Source organism: Wolffia australiana, chromosome 18, assembly GCF_029677425.1.
Source record: "Wolffia australiana isolate 7733 chromosome 18, ASM2967742v1".
NCBI lineage: Eukaryota > Viridiplantae > Streptophyta > Magnoliopsida > Alismatales > Araceae > Wolffia > Wolffia australiana.
The window spans coordinates 1,972,731-1,996,727 of NC_135852.1; the positions used below are offsets into that span (position 1 = coordinate 1,972,731).

General features: G+C 39.0%; 1 protein-coding gene across 1 annotated transcript; it reads right to left on the reverse strand.

Moving 5' to 3' along the window:
- Positions 1-13,036: 13,036 nt before the first annotated feature.
- On the reverse strand, positions 13,037-17,426 carry LOC144715071 (junctophilin-like protein). The gene is made up of 7 exons (XM_078589955.1): positions 16,908-17,426; positions 16,779-16,810; positions 15,140-15,237; positions 14,967-15,049; positions 14,534-14,611; positions 14,352-14,444; positions 13,037-13,484 (listed from the first exon to the last, which is right to left on the reverse strand). The coding sequence occupies exons 1-7, from the start codon at positions 16,995-16,997 to the stop codon at positions 13,233-13,235; spliced, it is 726 nt and encodes a 241-aa protein (XP_078446081.1). The 5' UTR covers positions 16,998-17,426; the 3' UTR covers positions 13,037-13,232.
- Positions 17,427-23,997: the final 6,571 nt, after the last annotated feature.

The window sequence follows — 23,997 nt, forward strand, 5'->3', positions numbered from 1 at the left end:
ATTACCTCACCAAAGGTTAACAACAATGGTAAAAATGACAGAAAAATGGAACAATTGGTGTGTGATCTTTGGCATCTGGGTTTGATTCCCAGGTCCAGTTAATTCAGCTTGGTTCAGCCTGGTTTAAATAATTCATATGGTCTCATAAAGAAAAAAGAATACTAGGTTTGGTAGTAGCACCCACTTAGACTAGTGCTCACGTCTCTCACCCTTGCACAAAATAGTAGATGAAAGGGTGTGACGATGGCGTTTCTGTTACCCACGTGGATGAAGGGTTGGATATTGATAAATATTATTGTAGAGAAAGAAAATAGAGGAAATGAACAAATAGAGGGATAAATTTAATAAACGTTGAACGAAATGATTGGAACACAATTTGGAGCTACAAATGGTCGAGTAATTAGATCAAAATTTTGATAAGTAAACTAGAGATATGAATTAAGGTTTAAAGAGATAAAGAGATGGTTCTGAAGATACAACTATGTCAAAATAAAGAGTTAACGAGCACGTAATAAAACGGCGAAGGAGATGACATCATAAAGGGGAAATGGATGGAAATGAAAAAGAAAATGTGGATCTAAGTGCTTAAAACCTCAATGATTGTCTTCTGAGTTTCCACTGCATCCTCTCAAGGCTGTATCCTTCTGTTCTGTTAAGATCAGGCTTTCCTCAGCACAAACAAGAGAAGCGGTTAACTTCAAACTTCAAAAAAATCACATTAATCAAATTGAAGAATCTAGATCCTGGACTCTCTTTTCTCTAATGACCAGCCTCCACTAGATCACATCCAGAATGAGGGGAAAGAAACAAAAAAGTAGTAAATAGGGCTAAATTGCTTAATTCCCCTTACTAGTAATTATTTAGCTTCCTTTATAATTGTATCCCCTTTTCTCGTTTTAAATTTGAATTACCTTCTTTTAGAATTAATAGTAGGAAGCGGTGACTGGGCCTGAGCACATAAAAATCTCCTTTGATTCTCCACAAAATCCTATCATTCAGTGACTTGATTCAGGAAAAGGCATTATTAGTAATGAATCTGGTCCATCTCACATAAGAAAAGGCTCACCAAGAGTGAGGCGGAGAGGCTAGGAAATGACACAATAGTTTCTGCTATAAGTAATGGTAAAATTGAACGTCAGCTTATTGCTTGATATTTCTTATATTTAGAAGATGTTTACTTTGTCCATATCATAATAAATTTATTTGAGAACTTTTACTTAGCTATAAGTGATAGTATTTTCGATTCTAATTTTGGTATATTATATACAGTATTCTATTTAAAGAAGGACATAGGTTGATGGGTTTATTTTGAGGAAAAAGAATATATAGTGAAGTATGAAGACATGTTTAAGTAAGGCAAATAAAACATTTTTTGGGTTATTAAACCATTCAAATTTTTTGAATGGTTATTGACTAGGCGAGAATCTTTTGGCCTTTTTAATTTGAATGGCCAAAAGATATTAAATATTTCATATATTTTTTAGAAATTTCCCCTTTTATCTGGTTGGTACAAAAGAAGGACATGCATATCATGAAAATATTTTTATGATTTACATGAGATGTTACAGTTTCTCTCTCATTCTTCTTTGCAAAAAATAAAGAACACTATCATGTTTTCTTCATAATTTAATTAGCATGATTGTTCCTGCAACATTCTAATGAAAGGATATTATAGACATCCATATTCAAGCAACTGGTTTGACTTGATTTGTATGTTTCATTCAGTAGTACTTGAATTACACTTTTGATATCAAGTTGTAAACACCTACTGTATGGTGAAATAACTAGGAGGGGATTGAATGAGTTATTTTTTCCTTCTCTTTATGTTATGTATTTTGTTTTTAAGTATTTGTTGTTTATTCACTCAATTCCTCGCAACAATTGTGCACCATAATTTTTTATAGAGGACAGGGTATCCAAACTTCATTTCCCAATTCTCAGGGGAAGAAGGTCCCTGAGAGTCGCTCCTCAACTTGTTTAATCCCCAGTAGCCATTACTATTTAGACGGCTTGATCAATTCACAGTTCAACATGAACTTGTGACCTGATCCCACTCACGCTCGTTGTTAGCGATCTCTCTTCGTGGGTGTCCTTACATACGTATCCACTCATCATGTCTCTGAAGAACTGATTCCAAAAGCTCTGCTCACCGTTCCCTACTTCCTTCGAGCCAACTTGCCTCCCAGAAGTCCGCAAGCTTCAAATAGATGTGATTGCCTCAATACTCGCCCATAGAAGTGTGATCCTGAATAATTTAGATTAAATTCACCACAGATTGACTATTTGGTCAAGCCTTATAGACTCACCCCTATTACAACATAGACTCACTAAGAGTCCACCCTATTCTTACCAGTAAGCAAGGCTTGTCTATGGCCAATTGTCACACGGTCAAATCCCGAGCTAGGTCTCTTGCTCTAATTTGGCGTGTGTCGGCTTCAATGTTCAGGGCAAAACACTGAGTAGCATTGATCTCTTGCAGCGGAAGCTTTGTAGATGCTTAAGATCGCATAGAAGGGGTTAGAAGAGATGGTGGGGACGCAGTCCCGTCAGGGAATAGGGTAATTGCATTAATATCATAAAAGAGTACATCCTCGTTGGTATCATTACATGGGGGAAGACGAGGGGTGATACAACGAACGAGACGAGGCGCTTTGCGCCAAGGTAGTGTCGCCACACCGCCTCAAGGCCGTCGCTCCACGCGCGCGCGCCCGCTCCACCGCTACTCGAGTGTGTTGGGCCGGGCGCCTCGCGCCAGTGGGCGTGGCGATCACACACGCCACCCCTGCCTTGACGATCACACATGCCACCAGCACCCGTGTCTACACTCTCACGCGCAGCCCGCGTGACACCGTCGCATTCGACAACCCCGAGCTGGGCGCTGCGCGCCCAGCACTACCAGCGGGAGCGCTACACGCCCACTGTGCCGTCTCGGCGCTCTCGGTGTGCCACATGCCTTAGTCTCCTGGCGGGATGTCTCCTGGCCCCGCGCCCCGCACACGCAATGCACGCGCTGCCCGCACGGCCGCTGCGCGGCATCCCGCACAACTCCGCACGCTGCAACTGCGGCACGCCGCCCGACCTGCGCATCACGCACCCGCGCACAGCGCTCCCCCCCCCCCCGCGCACAGCGCTCGGCGCTGGCGCGTAGCGTTGGCGCCTGCACGTGGCGCTTGGCATTGATGCGTGGCGCTTGGCGCGCGCGCGCACACACCATTCAGCCCACGCGCCCAGCACACACAGACCGTACCTGATCCGTCCCGCCTTGGGCGCGGACGAGCACGTGCACAGTCTGTCGTGAATCACCACCGACGGTGGCAATGGCCTGAAAGATCAGGTATTGGGTATCGGTACCCACAATGACTCAGTCCTTTAATGTCGTGAGCCGAATTACACGGACACGCCCTCCCAACAAGCACGCAAACCTCTGGGCAGGGAATGCTACCTAGTTAGGGGCCTAACACCAACTTGGAGTGAAATATCCCTAAATTCAAACACATGCACTATGAAATAACAGAAAAAACAATAAACACAAACTTAAATGACACTGAAAGAAAATAGAAAGCAATAAAAAATATCAAGTAAATCCTCAATGTATAGTTAACTTAATCTTTCTAAAGTTGACTTTAACTATATGAAGTTGACTTTGATTCTCTATATCTGACTTTGACTCTGTGTGAATGAAATTTTTTCTCTCATTGTTGTCTTTGTCTTCTAGATTATCTGCCATTTATTTTATAAAATATAAACAATGACTGTAAATATTTATGTATGACCCTAATGAAAGATTATATATGAAGAACCTATATGGTTCTATACTATGGATGAATGCAATATTACGTGAAATATCTCACAGTTCTTCTTCTGAACAAGGATCTCTGTAAAACCTGGAAACTTCTTTCTCAGGAGTCATCAAGATAATGAAAGATGTTTATTTATAGTCATATATTCGCACAACAGAATCAGATTTATATTTTATTAGATTTCAAACGTATATCCCGCTTTAAAATTTCAGATGCAGAATTTTAAGAATCAGAATTTACAAATCTAGACCTCTAATTCAGAAATTTTAAATCAGTGGATGATTGAGTGAAATTTAGAAAGAATAAATCTGAGATTTAGAGATAGAAGATATGTAATTAAATTAAAAAACTAGGAACTAAATTTTGCTAATTTTTCCATGGCATCAAAGTCAAAATTTTATTTCTGGAATGTTTCTGAAAACAAATTCTGAATTCGTTTAACAAATTTTCTGCTGCATTGCAATTGAAAGTTTTTTTCTGAATTTTCTCTACTATAAAAGGATCACATCATTAAATTATTGGTTGTCTCTCTATTTATATAAGATTATTTTATAGAGAACAGTAAATTTTATGAAACTATTCACAGGGAATAATATAATTCCTTTTGGAAATTTCTATTGGAAGACACACCTGAAAACTTGCTCTGATATTTTTCCGATAAGAAATGTAAAACATACCTCAAAATATGTATTTATCTAAACTTGATTAGGACTATTTCATTAACTTTGGAGGTTGAGGCTGTGATATTGGGAAGGCATATCTCAGGAAGTATCAAAGCATGATTAGATACGTAAAATCTTCAATGTCTTTATTATCCTGTGGGAGGAAGATGTAGTTAAAGGTACTAGTGGATAAGACTGAACTGGAAGTTTTCAAGACATCTAGTTTCTAAAGAAACATCAGATAGTTTAGTAACAACAGTTCAAGGAGAGTACATATCAAATATATAGTCCTTGAGAATTTCGAGTTTGTGGGTAAATATCGTCCAATATCCTTTACGCCAATTTGTCTTGATCACGGGAACAATATGTTGGGTCACGAACAAGATTAAAAACATGCCTCATATTGTGAAGAGTGATGAGTGTTAACCAATGAATAAAAAAGTTGAATCTAGAAAAGTTAGAAAACAACTGAAGTTCTAAGATCACTAATTCAACCCCCTTATTAGATTTTTCACTACCAATTGTTCAAAAAATTATATTTCTTAGTAGAATGAGATCATACAGTGTTTGCCGATAATGAACAAAGAGTTTTTCTATTTATTTTTTAAATAAATTCTTTGCTTCAACACATTTTCTCTATGGCTTATATCTGATGGATGTCACTTCTTCTAATCTTCAAGAAGATGTTTCTATTACGAAGAATAGAAAATCAGTTAACATGGCCAACCCATGAAATCGTAAACTTGGACATGTTGCCAATGGAAGATTACTAAAATTTCATTGACATTCATGGGTGAATCTGATATTGATGCATATTCAAGTTAGAAAGCTTTCATTTTGGGTAAACGATCCAAAATGTCCAATCTCAAATAGTAGAGAGCATGAGGAGGGAATATTGGAGATGTTTTATTTCCATTTATGCATTCCAATCTATGTCCAAAAAATAGATTGAGGCTACTATTTTGATACTTCCACTAATGATTTCTCTAGATTCATATGGGTATAATTAATGGATTATGTCTTAAAATTATGACAAATTCATGGAGTTTAGGTATCAAGAAGAGAAACAATCTAGAGAGAATATTCAATCACTTTGATCAGATAATATAATACTATAATATAAAGTTTTCAGAATTTATAAAGAGTAATGGTACTTGACTCAGCTAACCCCTCCTATACACTACACAGATTCATACCCACATGAATCTAGAGAGGAGGAATGATACCATGTTGTTGATGATGCAATCAAATATTATTGTTAGAACACAGCTCTTCATTACCATATAAACTATATTATTTTTTATTTATTTTTATACTGGAATTGCAACACTTAGTTTTTTTTACCATTGTAATATCCTTGATTCGGATCTTAAGATCCCAACCCTTTATGTACACTATAAAGGGTATTTGTCCTAGGGAGTAAGAGATAAGTGATTTATGTTTTTTTATGCCATCTGAAAAACCTCATCCTCTGCTTCCACTCTAAGTTTCTCTGATCTGAAATACATAGTAAAATTTTGGAGATCTTAATAGTTAGTAATTGTGTGACATCACAGTCATGAGTAATAAAGTGAGAACATTTTAATCAGTAAGTCTGTGGCTATTAAAAATCTAGTATTTTTTGTAATAGCTTTTTATACATTTTTTTGGGTATATTTGTTTTTTTTACTTTTAGTTAATTTAGAATCTGATTCTATTTATGATAATAAGTTCATTTATAAAATAAATTTTAATTTGATTATGGATTTCTTTTATTTTCCTAAATTTTAAGAGAAATCATTGTGCCTTTTATTCCACCATTTCTTCAGAATGAAGGCATAATTTTAGGTGAAACGTAACTCACTTGGTCAATTTGGTTATCTGAAATCATATAACCTAAAAATTCAAACAGAAAATAGTTTTACTAGTAATTATATATATTGTAAGATTTATCTTGATTTGTTTAAGGATTTAAATCACTTTATCAAACTTTTAGGGTGGCTCACCATGTGAAGTTATTTATGTAATATGAATAATAGTTATAATTGATTTGTATGTTACTCAATTTTTTCAATTCATGTACATTGATACCATGGTTAAATTTTGGGGAAGGAGAACTCAAAGAGAGGTCTCAAACTGATAGGGTATGGAATTTAGAAAATCCTTTAAACCTTGGTAATGTGATTTAACATATACGTAATGCTTTGCATAAGGCCCGTGCGAAAGTTCTGTGTTATGAGCAGATTTCATGCTGAAACAAGCGAGGAACACAAGATACTCATCAGACATATCCTTAATTAATTGAGAAATATGAATGATTCATTTCTGAATTCTTGAGGGGTGCTAAAGATTCATGGTTAGACTAATTCAAATTTTAATCAAACCTGGATTGAACACCTTAGTGTCTTGTTCAAATTGATTTTGGTTCACATTGAACTCTTTAGTGTCTCAGAAAGGTTCCAACTAGAGTACCACAATAATTCATGACAGAAGCTGAATATATTACAACAGCTTATGTCTCCAAAGAAGTATAATGGTCAAAGAAATTCATCACTGATGTCCATGTTGCTCATTTGATCTTATTCTGTGAAAAAAATGTATTCCCTTGTTCTGTGAAAAAAAATTTGTCATTATTGTGTAAATGTTCCTTATACCTGAGAAACCAAAGGTACCTTCTGAATGGACAGTTGTGTTTTGACTGTGCCTTAAAATTCTCTAACCATATATTCACTAAGTCCATTAAGGCAGTTAATACAGGATCATCTTCCATCAGTACTGGAGGAGATTAAACCAAGAAAAAAATGTGATTTAATCCCTACCTTGGGTATTGTAAATATGGAGAAGTTTTTTTCAATGACTCTAGTATTCAAAGGCATTCAAGAACCTCTTAGAAATAAATAATTACACGTACAAAAAAATGATGAAGGATTATTATATGTTTGAGAGTTGACATACTCCTTTATATCTTCTATTGCATGAGGTGTAGCTTGACGGCCCATGGGCTGGCAACTCATCCAAGAAAATCAGGTGAATTTGATCCTTTCTGTATGATGAGATTGTCCAATAAATATTGTTGGGCCACTAGAGTTATTGATTAGACAAATAAGAGGGTTAAAGAGCTACACGTAAATGAGTATTAGATATTGGGAAATATAACCCCTTTAGGGACTTTGAAAAAAATCTCTTGATAGGAGGCCTATGAAACCCTTTTTAGATGCATATACAAGTTAGACCTGGGCACCTTCTTAATTCTCCTTTTAGTGAAAATAGTTCGTGAGGAAATACTATAAGATTTGGAGTGATTGTGAGGAAACAAGGAGGTGCTCTTAACATTTTCAAGATCATGTAGATACGTCTCAAGTTTGGAGATGTAAAAGGCTCAAACAAATCATCCATGGAAATGGGTGATAGTGATTTTTTTCCACAGAAGGTGATAAGATGATTTCAATTTTTAGTTTCAATTCATTTCAATTCCTGTAATTTCAACTATGCAAATCAAATTTTTTGATCTGTTAGATAAGGCAAGATGTCTTCTTTGTCATTTTTTTATGCTCCTCTCTCTCTCAGCCACATAGAGCACTTGGCAACTAAGGTTTGAATAAACAAAAGGGACATTCTTTTTTTTCGTCCATGCTGGAGTTAATACCAGCCAGTTATAGTGTTTGATAGGGCCCACTAACTTAAAGTCATTTGGGAGACTAAACACAGGTATGGGCCATTTATAAGATGTGGTTCATTTGCATTACTTAAAAAGGGAAAAAAAGAATAAATAAGGTAACAACTCTAATCAACACAATCGTTAACTTGAACTACAAAACCATATACTATATTATAATCTATATGTCTATTGAAAGAATGAAAACTCAGAATTGGTATCCAGTTATTTATAAATATGTTTCATACTATGAAAATCATACTCCCAAAAATGTTTCATCACTTTCATTTCCCAACAAATTAATACAATTAGGGAAAAAAATAAAATTGTTGTGCACTTTGTTACGAACTACTTGTCCCAATTATGAGAATAGTGGTGTTAGATCGAACAGATAAAGACCAACATAGGATAAGTAGAAGCATGACAACACTGGAAGTGGGAAACAGTATCAATTTGTGCATTTGAACCCCTTGATAAGCCAAAAATAGGGGTAAATTTTATGCAATTTTAAACCCTTTTCATTGTCAATTTTAGCTTATACAATAAAATTTATAAAAACTCTACTTAAGATGTGTAGTGATAAGTACGAGTGTCGTCCAAGGGAAGCTAGTAAGGAATCCAATCGAAGTCCTTCTTGAATAATTTGAACCCTAATTAGAGTTAATTTGATCTTCAATGAAGATCAAATCACCCTAATTAATGAGAAATTTAGAAAGGAGGGTAGAAAAGATGGGATGAATAGAAGAAATTGGGAGCTCTAATTTGGCTTCTTTGATCCAAAGAAAAGGGTCCAAGGGGTCAATTAGAGAGGTTGAGAGGTAAATTTTGATTTGAGTTGGTTGGTTTTGTAGGTCTTATAATTCAGAAATACTACACAATTTTATAATAATAATGAAAAAAATTTAATCTGCTAGAAATTGAAGTTTTTTATAGTTTTTAATGTGCACTTATGAGTAATTAATTTTTATCTATAAATTCAGGCTTGATCTCAATAATCCAACCATATAGATAGAAGGAGGGCAGAAATACGAGAAAATCCATTAAAAAATCATCTCAATCGGACTTCTGGATCAAAAGTTATGAATAAATGAATTTAAACCAATATTAGCCATTGGATTAATTCATTTATTTAATTTTTTTCTTCTTCTAACCGCTCGCTGAGGTGTCGTCATTTCATTGGCAGCGGCGTTTCAACTTCTTCAGGCGGGTTCTTCCTCGTTGCGCCACGTACCCCCTGGCAAAAAAAAAAATAGAAAGAAAAAAGTAAAACAAATAAGGGGTGTAAATTGAGCACGTACGTGGCGCATGCGTTTCTCGCCGCGCAGGCGAATCCGCAAGTGCCACGTCACCACCCGTGCGTGCGCGTTGTATGCGCCGCGCGGGTGGTGAACTCACCTCCCGTCGCTGACCCCTCCTCAAGCGCCGTCAGATTCTCATCCGACGGCCACAATTACGCCACGTCGACGCGCGAAAAGCTCTTTGGACCTTTTTTGCGGAAAAACCATTTTAAACGCGCAATTACGGATGGACGACGCCCAAAAATATTCGTGTATATGCCCTTTGCGCATTCTCTCTCCTCCTGTTTTTTTCCTAAAATATTAAAACAAATATTAATCATTTGCAATAAAACCCTAGAAAATTTTAAATAACATCTTTACCCTTGCAACCACGACCGAGAGCTGTTTTGAGGGTATCATTGCAACAAAATTTTACAAAAAACCCTTCAAAGTTCAAAAATTATCTAAATACTCATTTGTTTCCTTATAAATATATCTTTTTTCTTAGAACAAATGCATTTCCTCTTCAAATAAATCTCAGAAAAATCCTAGAAAATCGTAAAAAATCCTAGAAAATTCTTAGAAAATTCACTGATTCATCCCCGTACTGATAAATCTCGAAATTAAATATTAAAATTGCCATTTTCATTCAAAAATAGTTATTTCAAGCTCAAATAAATCCCTTAAAATTCATAGAATTAACAGAAAATTAGGGAAAAATCAGAAATCACCTGAAAACAGTATTTTCATGTAAATAGATGGTAACAACCCCATTTTAAGCTCTTTAAAGGCATAAAATTGTGCTCATAGCATGAAATAAAGACCGAATTTAGGGTGTTATCACCCCTCAATGCTCATATATTGTAGGTGAATCATCGATGTGATGGCTAGTGAAATTCCCATAAGGACCAATATGGGATGAACAGATGAATGGGAAATTCATCATCCACTGGTTATGTATAGAGCCTGTTATGTACCAAAGGGTACCCATTCGGTTGCCATTTGGGATCCAGACAGTTTACTGTCCAAGCCCCCGGATGAGATGAGCACATAGCTTTGGACGGGAAAGATGATGATCTTTGAATCATTTGTGAACCTTTCCCATATTTGCCATGCATCTATGAAAAACAAAAAAAAATTATCATTTTAAGAATCCAGTGAATAATTTATTTTTACCTAACCCAAAATTTTTGAACCCGCATGATCAGCAATTCTGTATAACTATTGAAGGTAGTGTCTTCACCAACTCAGCTAGGAAAAACTAAACTAATGAATCTCGACCACACCTAGCTGGTCTGACACACTTATCAATCTTAGTCTACTGTGGTTGTGATTACTCATAAAACTGAAATATAAATTTCAGCTCCTGAAACGGTATTTATAGAAAAAAATATGTCCCACATACACAAACATAAGTATCAACATAGGAAGCAATTCAATCCAAAAAACTATGCACAATTTTTCTATGTTATTAAAGTCTATCTTATTCTTTCTTGCTCTGTTTCTTTACAACATAGAGAAAAGTAACAAATAAGAAATTATTTTATTCACTAAAATGAGAAAAACACTAACTAAACTTAGCTGAAAGATCCCCATCTCTCTCTTTTAGTGTGTCTTCTCTATCTTCTCCAATCTTTTTATTCATCTTTAATCATTTCATCTCCCAATAGTGACAAGATTTTTGGTATATAATTATCACCGCATTGCGTCTACAAGACAAAAAATCAATGGGGCAGAGCTGCTATAGTCAGTTCTTGTGAAAAGACACCACATAAGTTGTCAGCAAGCATGTTGTCATTACCTCATGGGAAAAAACTAAACATTTTTATGAACAGCATAAGGACCAAGGATGATCAAACACTCCTGTTCTGAGTCAGCCATTCTCCCTAGTTTTACTTTGTTTTTTCAGCCCAGGTGTGTTAAGTCCCACAAAACTCCTTTTTTATTTGGGCATTATCCCTTGAAAATCTTTAGAGCTTCCACAGCCGACTTCCAAGACCAGTGTTTTTCTATCTCAAGTTGTTGATACTCTCTCACTCTCTTTTCTTTGGCCATTGGTAGTTATTCCCAAGGTGGGTGTTCCAGAAATGTCCTCTAATTCTCTATTATATTTTCTCCTTTCCCAGTAAAAAGTTTAACCTTCTAATCCACATTGGACAACTCTTGGTTGGTGGCTCTTCTTCAAGTGTGCAATTCTTGAAGTAGTGAGGCTCTCCTCACTTGACAGGGATCTCTACATGTCTCAATAAGGTCTGCAATTCATAAAATATGATTAATGGTTGATTCAGGCAAAGAACATTTCATAGATTCTTGTTTGAAAAAAATTATGTCATGGATTCTTGTACCGGTATACATTGGAGGAAAGTGATGTCCTTCAGTGCATTTGAGTGTATTGTTATGTCCAACAGATATCAATTCTCAATTCATATTTCAATCATATCTCTCTCTCTGTCTCTCTCCCTCTGTGTCTATCTGTCTCTCTCTCTCTCTCTCTGTCTCTCTCCCTCTGTGTCTATCTGTCTCTCTCTCTCTCTCTGTCTGTCTGTGTGTCTCTCTCCCTCCGTGTCTGTCTGTCTCTCTCTCTCTCTCTCTGTCTCTCTCTCTCTCTCTCTCTCTCTCTCTCTCTCTCTCTCTCTCTCTCTCTCTCTCTGTCTCTCTCTCTCTCTCTCTCTCTCTCTCTCTCTCTCTCTCTCTCTCTCTCTCTCTCTCTCTCTCTCTCTCTCTCTCTCTCTCTCTCTCTCTCTCTCTCTCTCTCTCTCTCTCTCTCTCTCTCTCTCTCTCTCTCTCTCTCTCTCCCTCTCTCTCTCTCTCTCTCTCTCTCCCGCTCTCTCTCTCCCTCTCTCTCTCTCTCGCTCTCTCTCTCTCTCTCTCTCTCTCTCTCTCTCTCTCTCTCTCTCTCTCTCTCTGTCCCTCTCCGTCTCTCCTCTCTCTCCCGCTTGGCCTCTCTCCCTCTCTCTGGCTCTCTCTCTCTCTCTCTCTCTCTCTCTCTCTCTCTCTCTCTCTCTCTCTCTCTCTCTCTCTCTCTCTCTCTCTCTCGCTCTCTCTCTCTCTCTCTCTCTCTCTCTCTCTCTCTCTCTCTCTCTCTCTCTCTCGCTCTCTCTCTCTCTCTCTCTCTCTCTCTCTCTCTCTCTCTCTCTCTCTCTCTTTCTCCCTCTCTCTCGCTCTCGCTCTCTCTCTCTCTCTCTCTCAGAGTCTCACAAATAACTGGCAGGGGCAAAGGCAGGAGATGGACAGCCTAAATTCCCACCACAATTTGAACTGCCCTTCAACCAGAGGGTTCGAGGGGATAAAAGTTTGCCCGCTTGGGGTGAATTTTAACCTCAAACTGCCCCCCCATCCCTACTATGAAAACAACTTTGGTTTATTAAACGCAATTTAATAAATAGTGAAAATTATGATGCACTGTGACAAAATGATTTTACAAAGTTCTGGCATAGTAATGATATGAACCTTGTGCTAGGTTCGTATCGGAAGGAGAAGAGGACAAGACGAGGTAGGGATATTCCTGGGGTGGAGAGGTGAAATGGGAAGGGTAGGAGAGGGGGCCGAGCAGGGGAGGTAGGGATCTGCTGGGGACGAGCCGCCTAAAGACGCGGTGAAGCAGAGACAATCACGAGGACGGGGATCGTGTATGGAGACGGAGCACGGATCCTAGAAGAGACGAGCGGGGAGAGAGGACCAATATTTACTTGAGAAAATAACTTTCAGTCTGCCCTTCCCGGAAGGAGGGCTGTGCTATTTAAAGGAACGAAAAAGGAAAACATGACGAGAATGCCCTCGACATGGCCCCGGAAACCTTTCAAGTAACCGTTGACATCATTCAGAAACCCAAATATCTGGTCAACACAGGCCATGACACTCATACCCTCCCATCTACATCAAAACCAGCGCCTGTCCAACCAGGGTTTTTGTTCTTAGGAAAGACCATCGAATTTCCCTTACCTCGTCCCGTCACAAGTACTTTTTTCCGACCCCCAACTTCAGCATTCGCTGAAGGGTTCTGAGCTATACTTTTGCTCGAAACTTCTTCATCAGCTTTCATAGAACTCTGGGTCTCCTTGACATTAGCCATCGTAGGTGAACTGGGACTTGGATTGATTTGAACCGTTTGCTAAAAGAAACAAAAGATCAGTACATTTTCTTCGATCACAAACTATAATCTACACAAGATATCAAATGGCATATAAATTCAAACCATGCAGCGAAACTTATCTAAAAAGAAAGACTTCTTTTAAGAAAGACAGAAGTCTTTATTTTAAGATAGCCAAATACATAATCCAGTTGGTATTTTAACTTAAGCAGTTTCCCGAGAATGAAAAGAAACAAAAATATTAGTTTCTTTGTGATCAAACAATCTTTGAGTTGGTTGGGCATTCATTTTTTTACCAAAAGCAAACCAAATAGGTTCATATGTTTTTATTTGACTTCTAAGATGTATACACATTTCTGCACCAAAAGCGTTTATAATCTCAAATGTTAGGTTTTCCTTAATGTTTCCAGTTACTCTAGCTATTCCTTATCGTTTCTGCTGACAGGATAGAGGAAAAAAATGATATCCAGTTAGCACCAGTAAGCTGAGGGCCCAATTCTCTTATCATTCCCTAGGGTTTACCGTGATTGATGACAATGATGTGTGGACTATCTTGGAGGATAATTCGTCATCATCATTGTCACCCATTAAAGCCTGCAAAGGGATTACGATGACCATGAATTTGTGTAATTTGTTCAATCCAACAGATGGGATTACAATGCCAACAAACTCTTCCTTGTCATCTTATTTTGTTCACTTGTGGAAGACGATGACAATGATCTTGCATAGTGGGTGAGTGAATGTCTCAACTTTGTCATCGTCATTTGTTCAATATGGACATGATGATGATAAACTCATAACTGTCTGCCAACACAATCCTTCTCTTTGATTTTCAGGATTTAAAAATCTATGCGACGCAATAAGGAATGAAATAAAATTTTCACATACTTGAACACTAGAAACGTGGGTGGGGTTTAAAGCCTCAAGACGCTTCTTTAGCTCTTCCAACCTTAAAAATTGAGATGCAGCGCTTTCTTGAACCTGAATAACCCAGAAAACGGGAGAAAAATAAAAGTTTCAACAGATATATTACGAGGAAAAGAAATGATTTGCATGGGGAAAATGTATACAAGACTATTTAGGTCATCACAAAGTTTCTGCTTCATTGCTTCTTCATCTTTCACAATCTTTGCGGCTGCTTCCCATGCCTGACACACCCGAAACTGGGTTAGCTAAGTAAGATGAGAGGCCCCAAGTTTAGCCAGGGTACATTATATTATAATGTGTCTTTCATCCATTCAGGGAGAGTTAAAGCTGTATTTATAAATTATAACACAATGATCTGAACTTTGGGTTCATGGAGCACATGATACCAACGTAAATGGATGATGAATACAGAAACAACCCCAGAAATAGCACTCAGCATAATTTAGTAGACAAATGTTGCGAAAATTTAGTCAATAGTGGAAGAAATCAAAACTCCAGCATATGTGGAGCGGAAAACGATGAAATAAATTTTGATCAATGAAAAAAAAAATTATGGTCCACTGAATCAGGACTAACCTTACGTGCTTGATCTTCCTTCAACTTAGCACCCCGTATTCTCTCAGTCGATAATTCAATCATCTTCCGCAAATGCTCAAGGGCTTTTAAGTTATTACACGACAAAAATGTCAGTATTGATACATAACAATTTTTTTAAGAAAATAAATAATCCTATAAGTATGGAGTCCAACCGGCTTTCTTAGGCCCTGCAGTGAGCTTCATCTCTAAAGTCAGATTTTCCAGCTCCCGTTCAACTTCGCGTATTTTAGAATAATTTTCATTTATATACCTGATAAATGAGACAGTAATGATCAATGCTTAAGGCATGCCTTGTAATGTAGAAACAACAAAAAAACCATGACCAAAGACTGTCGAATGTAACCACTTCGATCTTCCTGTCAAACAGAATGCGGCTAACCATACTGCAAGAAAATCTCAATTTTTTATTCCTCTGGGTCTCTGTTTCATCCATGGGCATAAATACCTGTTGAAGCACACCATCCTAATTAAAGAGGAAAAACAATGCCCTTTCTATCCACTGTAGCTTCCAGCACAGTTTGTACGTGCTTAAAGCCAACATGGTATCAGAGCCATGTGGCAGGTTCAGATCCCAGAATTGTCACACAGCAAGCTATGGTCATAAAATAGGACAGTGGCAAGTGTTGAAAGGGAGTGCTGAATTCAAGCGCTTACCAACTGTGTTAAAAGGTATAACTGATATCACGGGCACTGATTTTCCTCTTTAAGTACTATGTTGTATTCAACCCTCCCCCATAACACCTGCCATTGGCACATTGTATGGCCCTCGTGTACAGTGCATTAATTCTGGTATTTGAACCTCCCACCAGGCTCTGATACCATGTTGGATTCAAGCGCTTACCAACTGTGCTGAAGGCTATATAGCTGATAACAAAGGTCCCAAATTTCATCTTTAAGCAGGATGTTGTCGTTCAACAATACCCTCTTGAAATCAAGACAGGGAAAGAATCAATGTCCACTCAGAGAGCTAAATGGGCTTCTCATTCCTCCTTGGGGTCTCATGCCACCATGCCAACATGCCAACAACTTGGGTAATGAATTGTAAACATAAAATACACCATCAACAATTGCTTTTTGGGGTAAACATAAATGGCAACAGATTTCATCCAAAACATGTAGCCAGGGAATTCTCGAGTCTGATAAATTTTGAAAGCATCAACCCCGAACTTTTCAATTGATTCTCTGGACTGACACTCAGCGGTAAAGAAATCAATGAACTTCATCATGTATTAATCATAACCCACAGCAGTCTCCTCGGTTTAAAAGTAAAAAATATACGCAAGCCCATTAAAAGCTTGTTTTTTTACAAAACCTAGTCTTAAATAACTTGATCCCTAATCTCGGATTGGCTCAAGCACAGTCCATAGATCAGCAAACAATGCTAAACACAGGCTGACATATGAGAAAACCATTTCTCGGCTCCAGAAAGTGTCTCTAGTTCCTTCATTTGTGCCCCACAATTAATATTCCTGGATAATGTTCTTATTAAAAAAAAAGATTGAACTGCTACTGAAGAGCTGTGTTCCCCAAGGATTACATGATTCTTCAGTAAAAATCTTTCTTTTCTCTTGAAGATTTCTTCGGTAAGAGTCTTAAAATGAAACGAGTGACAGGTGAGAATCTCGTTTCATAAGGACTCCGGAGATATGTCTCTTGCAACTTGTCCCCTCAACACAACTTAAAAGGGACAGCTAATGTTTTTGAACAGCCTAGCAAAACATCCAATTCTTCGAATTAGCTTCAGAGATCTTGGAGGACGAAACGCAATTCATACGTATATATAACTCATACCTTTTCAATTGTTGCTGTTCTTCCTCGATTTTCTGAACAATTGAGCAGCCGAGGACGAAAAACGAAACACCATCAGTACTCCCAGAATGCCTACCTCGATCGAGAACGACACAGTGAAGAAGAACTGACCTTTTCAGTGTAGCTGATCACGGGAGCATCTCTAGCCAGGCCGTCCGGCCCAACGACGGGGACAAGATTGGGGCTTCCTCCAGTCGTCATCCCTCCCCCAATCGGGTCACACGAGAGAACAAGAATTATTTCCCCACAGATAAGCTCGAAAAATTACCGCCAATTCCCCTTCACCCTCAATTATCAATCCTCGTTCGAACTAACTTGGCCAAATCATGGCAGAGAAACTCCGAGCAAGCTCATGCTAGAAACAATGCAGGACCAGATCTGGCAAATGAGGGATTGCCGACGATCGCCCGGAAGACGGTATTTTCATCAATCTTGCAGTCCTGGTAGATCCTTGCCCTCTGCAATACCCAAACCCCGACAATGCGAAATCGGAAATATAGTGTACAGCGAAAACTGCGACGATTGGGCAGAACGATGATCGGGATCGGGATCTGACTCTTGCTCGAGGATTTTTCCGGAAGATCGGAGAGGAATGTATATGTTGTAATAGGATGAAACAATTAATTATCTTGAAAAGACTGCCTGTGCGGTTAGAAACTGTGATTTATACTTCTTCTCGTCTCTCCCATTTGTCAAATAGGTTTTAGTCCAAAGGGTCAAACCGAATCAGAACCCAAAGTATAGTGCAGGGACGCGGACGGGACGATTTTTCCGTCCCGGGACGAAAAAATCGTCTCATCCTAGGATACGGACAAATTTTGGGACGAAACTTTGTCTCGGGGACCACCAGACGGGACGGTTTTCGTCCCGTGGAATGAAAAAATTGTCTGTCCAGAGGTCTCGAACGATGGACGGACGGATGTGGACTAAAAACCGCTGGATTCACATCGGACGGTTGAGATCTCGCCACGTGGCCTCGCTATGCCAATTTGCATCAAGGTCCTTGTGTACATATGTCCATTTGCATTCTCTCTCCTCCATATTTCCCTTAAAATACTAAGAAAAATCTATTTTAATATATTAAAAATATAAAATGGGTTTTTTCGTCCGGGATGAATTTCGGGACGAAAAAACCGTCCCGATATTATTGGACGAGACGGTTTTTTTGTCGGTGGACAAAAAACCATCCCGTCCTTCGTCCCTGAGCTAACATCGGACGTAGGACGGGACGAAATTCGTCTCGTCCCGTCCTTCGTCCACGTACGGGATATCAAATTCTTGTCCACGTCTGTCCTTCGTCCACGTCCGGGATATCAAATTCAAATCCTAAATATACTTTCGGGATTCGTCCCGTCCATCCTTCGTCCACGTCCAGAAGTATATTAATTTATATTTATTTAATTTTTTTATAAAATTCTAAGAATATCAAATCCAACTCAACGGAGAGGTTTATATACTGAGCTCAGCGTAAAAGCCATATATTCGATCATATGTGGGCACCTTATTGATGTAGAGTATATTTAACATTATTATGAACATAAATTTTCTACTTTAACTTTGACATTGACTAATCAAGCTGACCAGACTGGGACCGGACTGGAACTGACCAAGAACATATCGGAATCGGACCGAAGTTTAGGTAAAATTTAGGTATTTGTTAAAAATTGACACCGGACTGAGACAATCAAACATAGAGTGCACTCACCGACAGCCTAGTTATTTGGCCTACGGATGAAAAATTTGTCCCGTCTAAGGGGATCGGACGAATGATGGGATGTCGAATAGTTTACTGAACTCCAACCAGGACTCTTCCTCCATGGACGAAATAATTGTCCCGTCAGGGAACCTCGGACGATGGACGGGATGGCTTCTTCATTGATGGGGGACCATCTCACTAACCGGGCCACGGGTCGCCAACAACCTCGCCAGGAAGCTCGGGCCGACGCCCACGACCCAGACTTCAAGTACATGGCCCAGCGATGGGTCGTGATCGTGGTTTGTTTTTTCATGTATTTTGATTTCTGAATGATCGAATGGGTCATTGTGTTTTGGGCCTCATCTGTTATTTTATTTTATGTTTTATTGTACCTTTAAGGGGAAATCTATCGTCACAAGATGGTTTTCTCTATTTCGGCCCACTTGGGCATCCTCCCTTGGAATTTGAAAGAAGTTTCTTCATCTGGGCTCCCCCCTCCTCCCTTTGGGGGTAGTTCGTGGGAGACACACAAAATAAGTAATGTGGTGGAGAGTGCACAAAGAGCCGACTCACGTTTGTGTCCGTTGGAGTAGCAACTGCCGCCACCTTCGTTCCCCACGTTTCCCACCTTCTTCTTCCACTCCATGGATCTATAAGATCCCAAAACTTCATTGTTTTCAATGGCGATTTTAATTTGAAGAAAATATTACTTCAGGAAATCTCGCCCATCGGTTTCTCCTCAGCCGCAGCTGTCGCCGCCGGAAGTGCCGCCGCCGCCGTCGCTGAGGGGAAGCCCTCCTGCTGCCATCTCCATTGATCTTTATCTCTATCGGGCCGTTCTTTCTCCTCCGACGGACTGTTTCTCGCTCTCAATCGCTCTTTCTTTCCCCGTTAACTCTCTCAATCCTCTCTCTTTCTAGGTCCCCCTCTCATTCGCGTCCTTATTTCCCGTCTCTCTCAAAGTCGTCTATCTTCATAGTTCTTTCTTGTTCGTCTTCTCCTTTCTGTTCTCTCTCTCAATCTCTGTCTTTTCCTGTTCGCTCTCTCTCTTTTCCCGTTCTCTGTCTCACCGCTCTCTCTCTTTTCCCGTTCTCTCTCTCTTCGCTCTCTGTCTCTTCCTGTTCTCTCTCTCATCGCTCTCTCTCTCTTTTCCCGTTCTCTGTCTCACCGCTCTCTCTCTTTTCCCGTTCTCTCTCTCTTCGCTCTCTGTCTCTTCCTGTTCTCTCTCTCATCGCTCTCTCTCTCTTTTCCCGTTCTCTGTCTCACCGCTCTCTCTCTTTTCCCGTTCTCTCTCTCATCGCTCTCTCTCTTTTCCCGTTTTCTCTCTCATCGCTCTCTCTCTTTTCCCGTTCCCTCCTTCCCTGCGACACTCTTTCATTCGCCTTCTCTCTTCTTTATTTCTCTATCTCAATCGGGCTCTCTCTTATTCGCCGTCCCTCTTCTTTATCTATTGGCTGTCTCTTTTCCTCTCTCCATCACTCTTTCTCTATCGGACCCCCTCTCTTATTTGTCTCTCTCTCTCCAGTTATTTCTCTCAATCATCTCTCTCGCTAGTTCTTTTTAGATCTCTCTCTCTCTCTCTCTCTCTCTCGGCGAGCATCCTCTCTAACGTTATCTCTCTATCGCACACCCTTTCTCTCTCTCTCCACCTGCTCCCTCTCCTTCTGTCGCCCAATTCTTCTCTCGACCACACGCCTATCATTCACGCTCTCCTTCTCTATTCCCTCTCATTCTATCTCCCCTATTTTCTCTCATTCTATCTTCTCTATTTTCTCCCGTTGTCTCCCACATCCACGCTCATTATAACCAGACCTCTCTCTCTTTCCGTTATTGATCCCTCTCTTAGTAAAGCCTTCTTGCTTCCTCTCACAGTCGCACTACTCCTCCTCTGACTCTCTATCTCTTTCTCTCACTTTTAAACCCCTCTCTCTCTCTCCGGGCCACGTCTGCGATCCGTCCTGCATCAGAATGCTTGTCCTAGAGTAGTTCATGGGAGACGCACTTCGCCAAGCCGTCAGATTCACCACCGTCAAGCCAAGTCTCCGATGGAAGAACGACCGCCGCCGCCGCGTCCTTTATTGATCGCCATAGCCTCTTCTTGGATTTTTTTGGTGCCATTCTCCAAGAACATCTCTGTTCTTGATCGCATGCCGCTGCGTCGCCGCTCTGCATCGCCGTCCTTCAAGTCACCTTGCTTGGCCAGCGCCTCCGCACTGCCAAGAACCAGGTTCTTGAAATCGTCTTCCACCCGGCCCTGTCCGCAGCCTTGCGCCCTCGTTCGCATCCGAGATGCCAGGCCTTCTGCGTCCGCACACTCAGCCTCTTCTCCCCCCCCCACCCCACAAGCGTGCCCAGCATCGCACGCCCCAGTGCTCTGCCCGTGCATGCCGTAACGCCCACACGATCTTGACCTATCAGCGAGCCTGGTGTGGCTTGCTTGTGCCCAGCACGCGCACACGCTGATCTCCAATCGTGACCGCAGCTGCCCATCCATCAGTCGTTGCCGCCGCCGGCGATCATTCGCATGACCCGCGTGCCCTCCGCGCACTCCCGGCGCTATGCGCGTGCCTTGTGCATCTTCCTACAGCCCTGCCCACGGCACAGATTTCACGGGTTTCAACACTTGTAGGTTCCTTTGTTTCCCCTTATTTCACAGTATCATTATTTTCTACGGCGCCTTCTTAAATTGCTCCTCTGCCCGGTGAAACATACAAAAATAGGACTAGCCACTGGTAGGACTCTTCTTGTGATATCAACTACGTAGAAATGGACTAGTCCATTTCTGATCCTTTAATTGATCATCATCCTAGGCAGCAGTTATTACGTATTTCTCATTAATTTTCATCATATTCTGCATTCATAGTAGTGATTACATATTATCTCGTCGTCTCCCTGTATTGTAACACGAGCCGACCGATCCCGGTGCTCTTTGCATTACATCATTGTCCCTAGGAATAAAGTAGGAGCTGAAAGGGAACGTTGACCGAAGCCGAGAGGGAGCCAAGCGGGAGATGAGAGTCTGAGAGAGAAAGTCAAGGGGGAGCTTAGAGTGCAAGAGGGAAAGCCGAGCATGAGCCGAGTGTGAGCCGAGCGAGAATTGAGCCTAAGAGTTACCTATTTTCTGCGTCTTGGACGTCGAATGGGATCAGAATATCTCGGACTGGATGGGACGTGGATGGTGACCGAATTGGTGACAAATTATCGGTGATGGAGACATATTCTCTCTCTCTCTCTCAGACTCTCTCTCTCTCAATCTCACTCTCTCTCTCTCTTTCTTTCCTTGGCTCACTCTTTTTCTCTCTCTCAGTCTCTCTAACTCTCTTTCTCAGTCTCTCTAACTCTCTTTCTCTTTCTCTCACTTTATTTTTCTCTCTATCTCTCTCTCTCTCTCTCTTAGTCTATTGTACTCTCTTAATCTCTCTTTCAATGTTTCTCTCTCTCTCAATATCTTAGTCTCTCTCTCTCCCACTCAATTTGTCTCTTTCTTTATGTCTCTCTTTCTCATTTTTCTCAGTCTATCTATCTTTCTGTCTCTCTTTCTTATTTTTCTCATTCTATCTCTCTCTCTTTATGTCTCTCTCAGTCTCTTAGTCTCTCTCCCACTCAATTTGTCTCTTTATATGTGTGTGTGTCTCTCTCTGAGTTCAGTTGACTTTTGAAGTATGAAAGCGGTAGAGATCAATGCACCACTGGCATAAACTGCGAATTAACTAATATAAAACAGTAATAGCAGGGTAAGAAATAAATTCCCCGTCACAGAGAACATCTATAAAGCACAACATAATCTATTAATGACACATATAAGTATCAAAAGGAAAGTTTCTACAAAAGCAGCAATGTGACCTTTCCGAAAACAACAAAAGCATGCATCTGAGGTACATGTTACGAAGTATGAAGTATGAAGTATGATGTATGATGTTATATATGTAATATATAGTTCATTAAGTATGTGATGTTTAGACTTTCTTTAGTTATATTAGTTCCGCATAATAAATCTGGGAGCTTACTTATGTTTATTCATAAAACAACACATTTTCACTCATGATGCATGAGGTATCATGTCATTGTATATGTTAAGAACAAACTATATACATACAAATAACATTCCTATTTAATTTTGTTTCTCAAGGAAATACAAGTAACGTATATTTAATTTACTAATAGAATCGTTAGCAGTGTTTAATGACTTTACTTCCCCATAATAAATCTGGGTGATTAATTACTTTTATTCAATCAAAATCTTAGAATTCTTTTATGATTAGAACTCCTAATATTAGTGGCTATAGAAGAATTAAAAATTAAAAATATTTCTGGACAGAATACAAGTAATGTATGTCTCGTTTACGAATATGATGGCTCGTAGTTTATTAATGATTTTAGTTCCCATTATGAATCTTCGCGCTTACATTTTTTATTCATCGAAATTTTAAATCTCCTTTATGATTGGCCATCCTAATTTTTCTGGCTATAGAATAATTAAAAAAAATTCTTTCTGGAGGAAGTACATGTAAAATATAAATCAATTACAAATATGATGGTTAGTAGTTTATTAATAACTTTATTTCTCCATAATATTTGCACGTACTTATTTTATTCAACTAAAATCTTAGAATATATTTTACGATTAGGATTCCTAATTTTGATGGTAAAATAAGAATTACAATTATAAAATCATTGCGGAGAAAATACAAGTAGCATATATTTCATTTATGAATATGAATGTTAGTAGTTTATGTTGAGGTTTTTGTGTTTTAATGTACACTAAATTACATTAATATCATGAATTTATAATTAAGAAACTAATTTATAATTAGAGCTTAAAATATTTTAAGATTATGTTTTTTAAATGTGTTAAAACTATAGAATAAACTAGAATAATCATAAAGTACTTGGGAGAATGAAAAATGTTTTTTAAAATTTCTGAAAATAGTTTTAAAGTATTAAAATGTTATTTTAATAAATTAAAATATTTTAAAAAGTCATTTCATATTTAACGTATGTTGAAATTATTTTCAGAAGCCTTAGAAATATTTTTAAATAATTTAAAAATATTATAAATATTTTTCTGAATTTTTTAAACAGTTAAAAGTATTTTAAATAATGCAAAATTGACTTCTAAATAAATTTCTGGCATTCTAGTTCATTTAAGAAGGGCCCAATAAGGCCTAAATGGGCGGAGCCCATTAGCCTTAGTGGCGGACCCGACTGGCGGATTTAAACAGTTAAATCCGAGGTCGGGTCCGCTACTAAAGATTGAATTAAAAATATATATATATGGGGAGAACGAGATTTGAACTGAACCCAAGACTTCCGCCTCAGTAATGAAGCGATTTACCACTGCCCCAGAAGTCATCTCTTAGTGTAGAAATAAATGATTTATATATAATGTACTTTGGACCCGAAAAATCGAATTAGGAAATTCGATTTATTCCAAAGGTCAGGTCCGATGGTTGACTTTCCAAAATCATTTCTTATTTCTAAAAATCGTATTTTTTCCGACTTTTG

What these genes read in the sequence shown, in the direction of transcription:
- LOC144715071 (XM_078589955.1), bottom strand. Translation starts at nt 16,997, where the DNA reads ATGACGACTGGAGGAAGCCCCAATCTTGTCCCCGTCGTTGGGCCGGAC. An exon ending in TGATCAGCTACACTGAAAAG is followed by an intron (nt 16,811 to 16,907) that starts GTCAGTTCTTCT and finishes TCAATTGTTCAG; the next exon opens with AAAATCGAGGAAGAACAGCA. An exon ending in GAACAGCAACAATTGAAAAG is followed by an intron (nt 15,238 to 16,778) that starts GTATGAGTTATA and finishes CTCATTTATCAG; the next exon opens with GTATATAAATGAAAATTATT.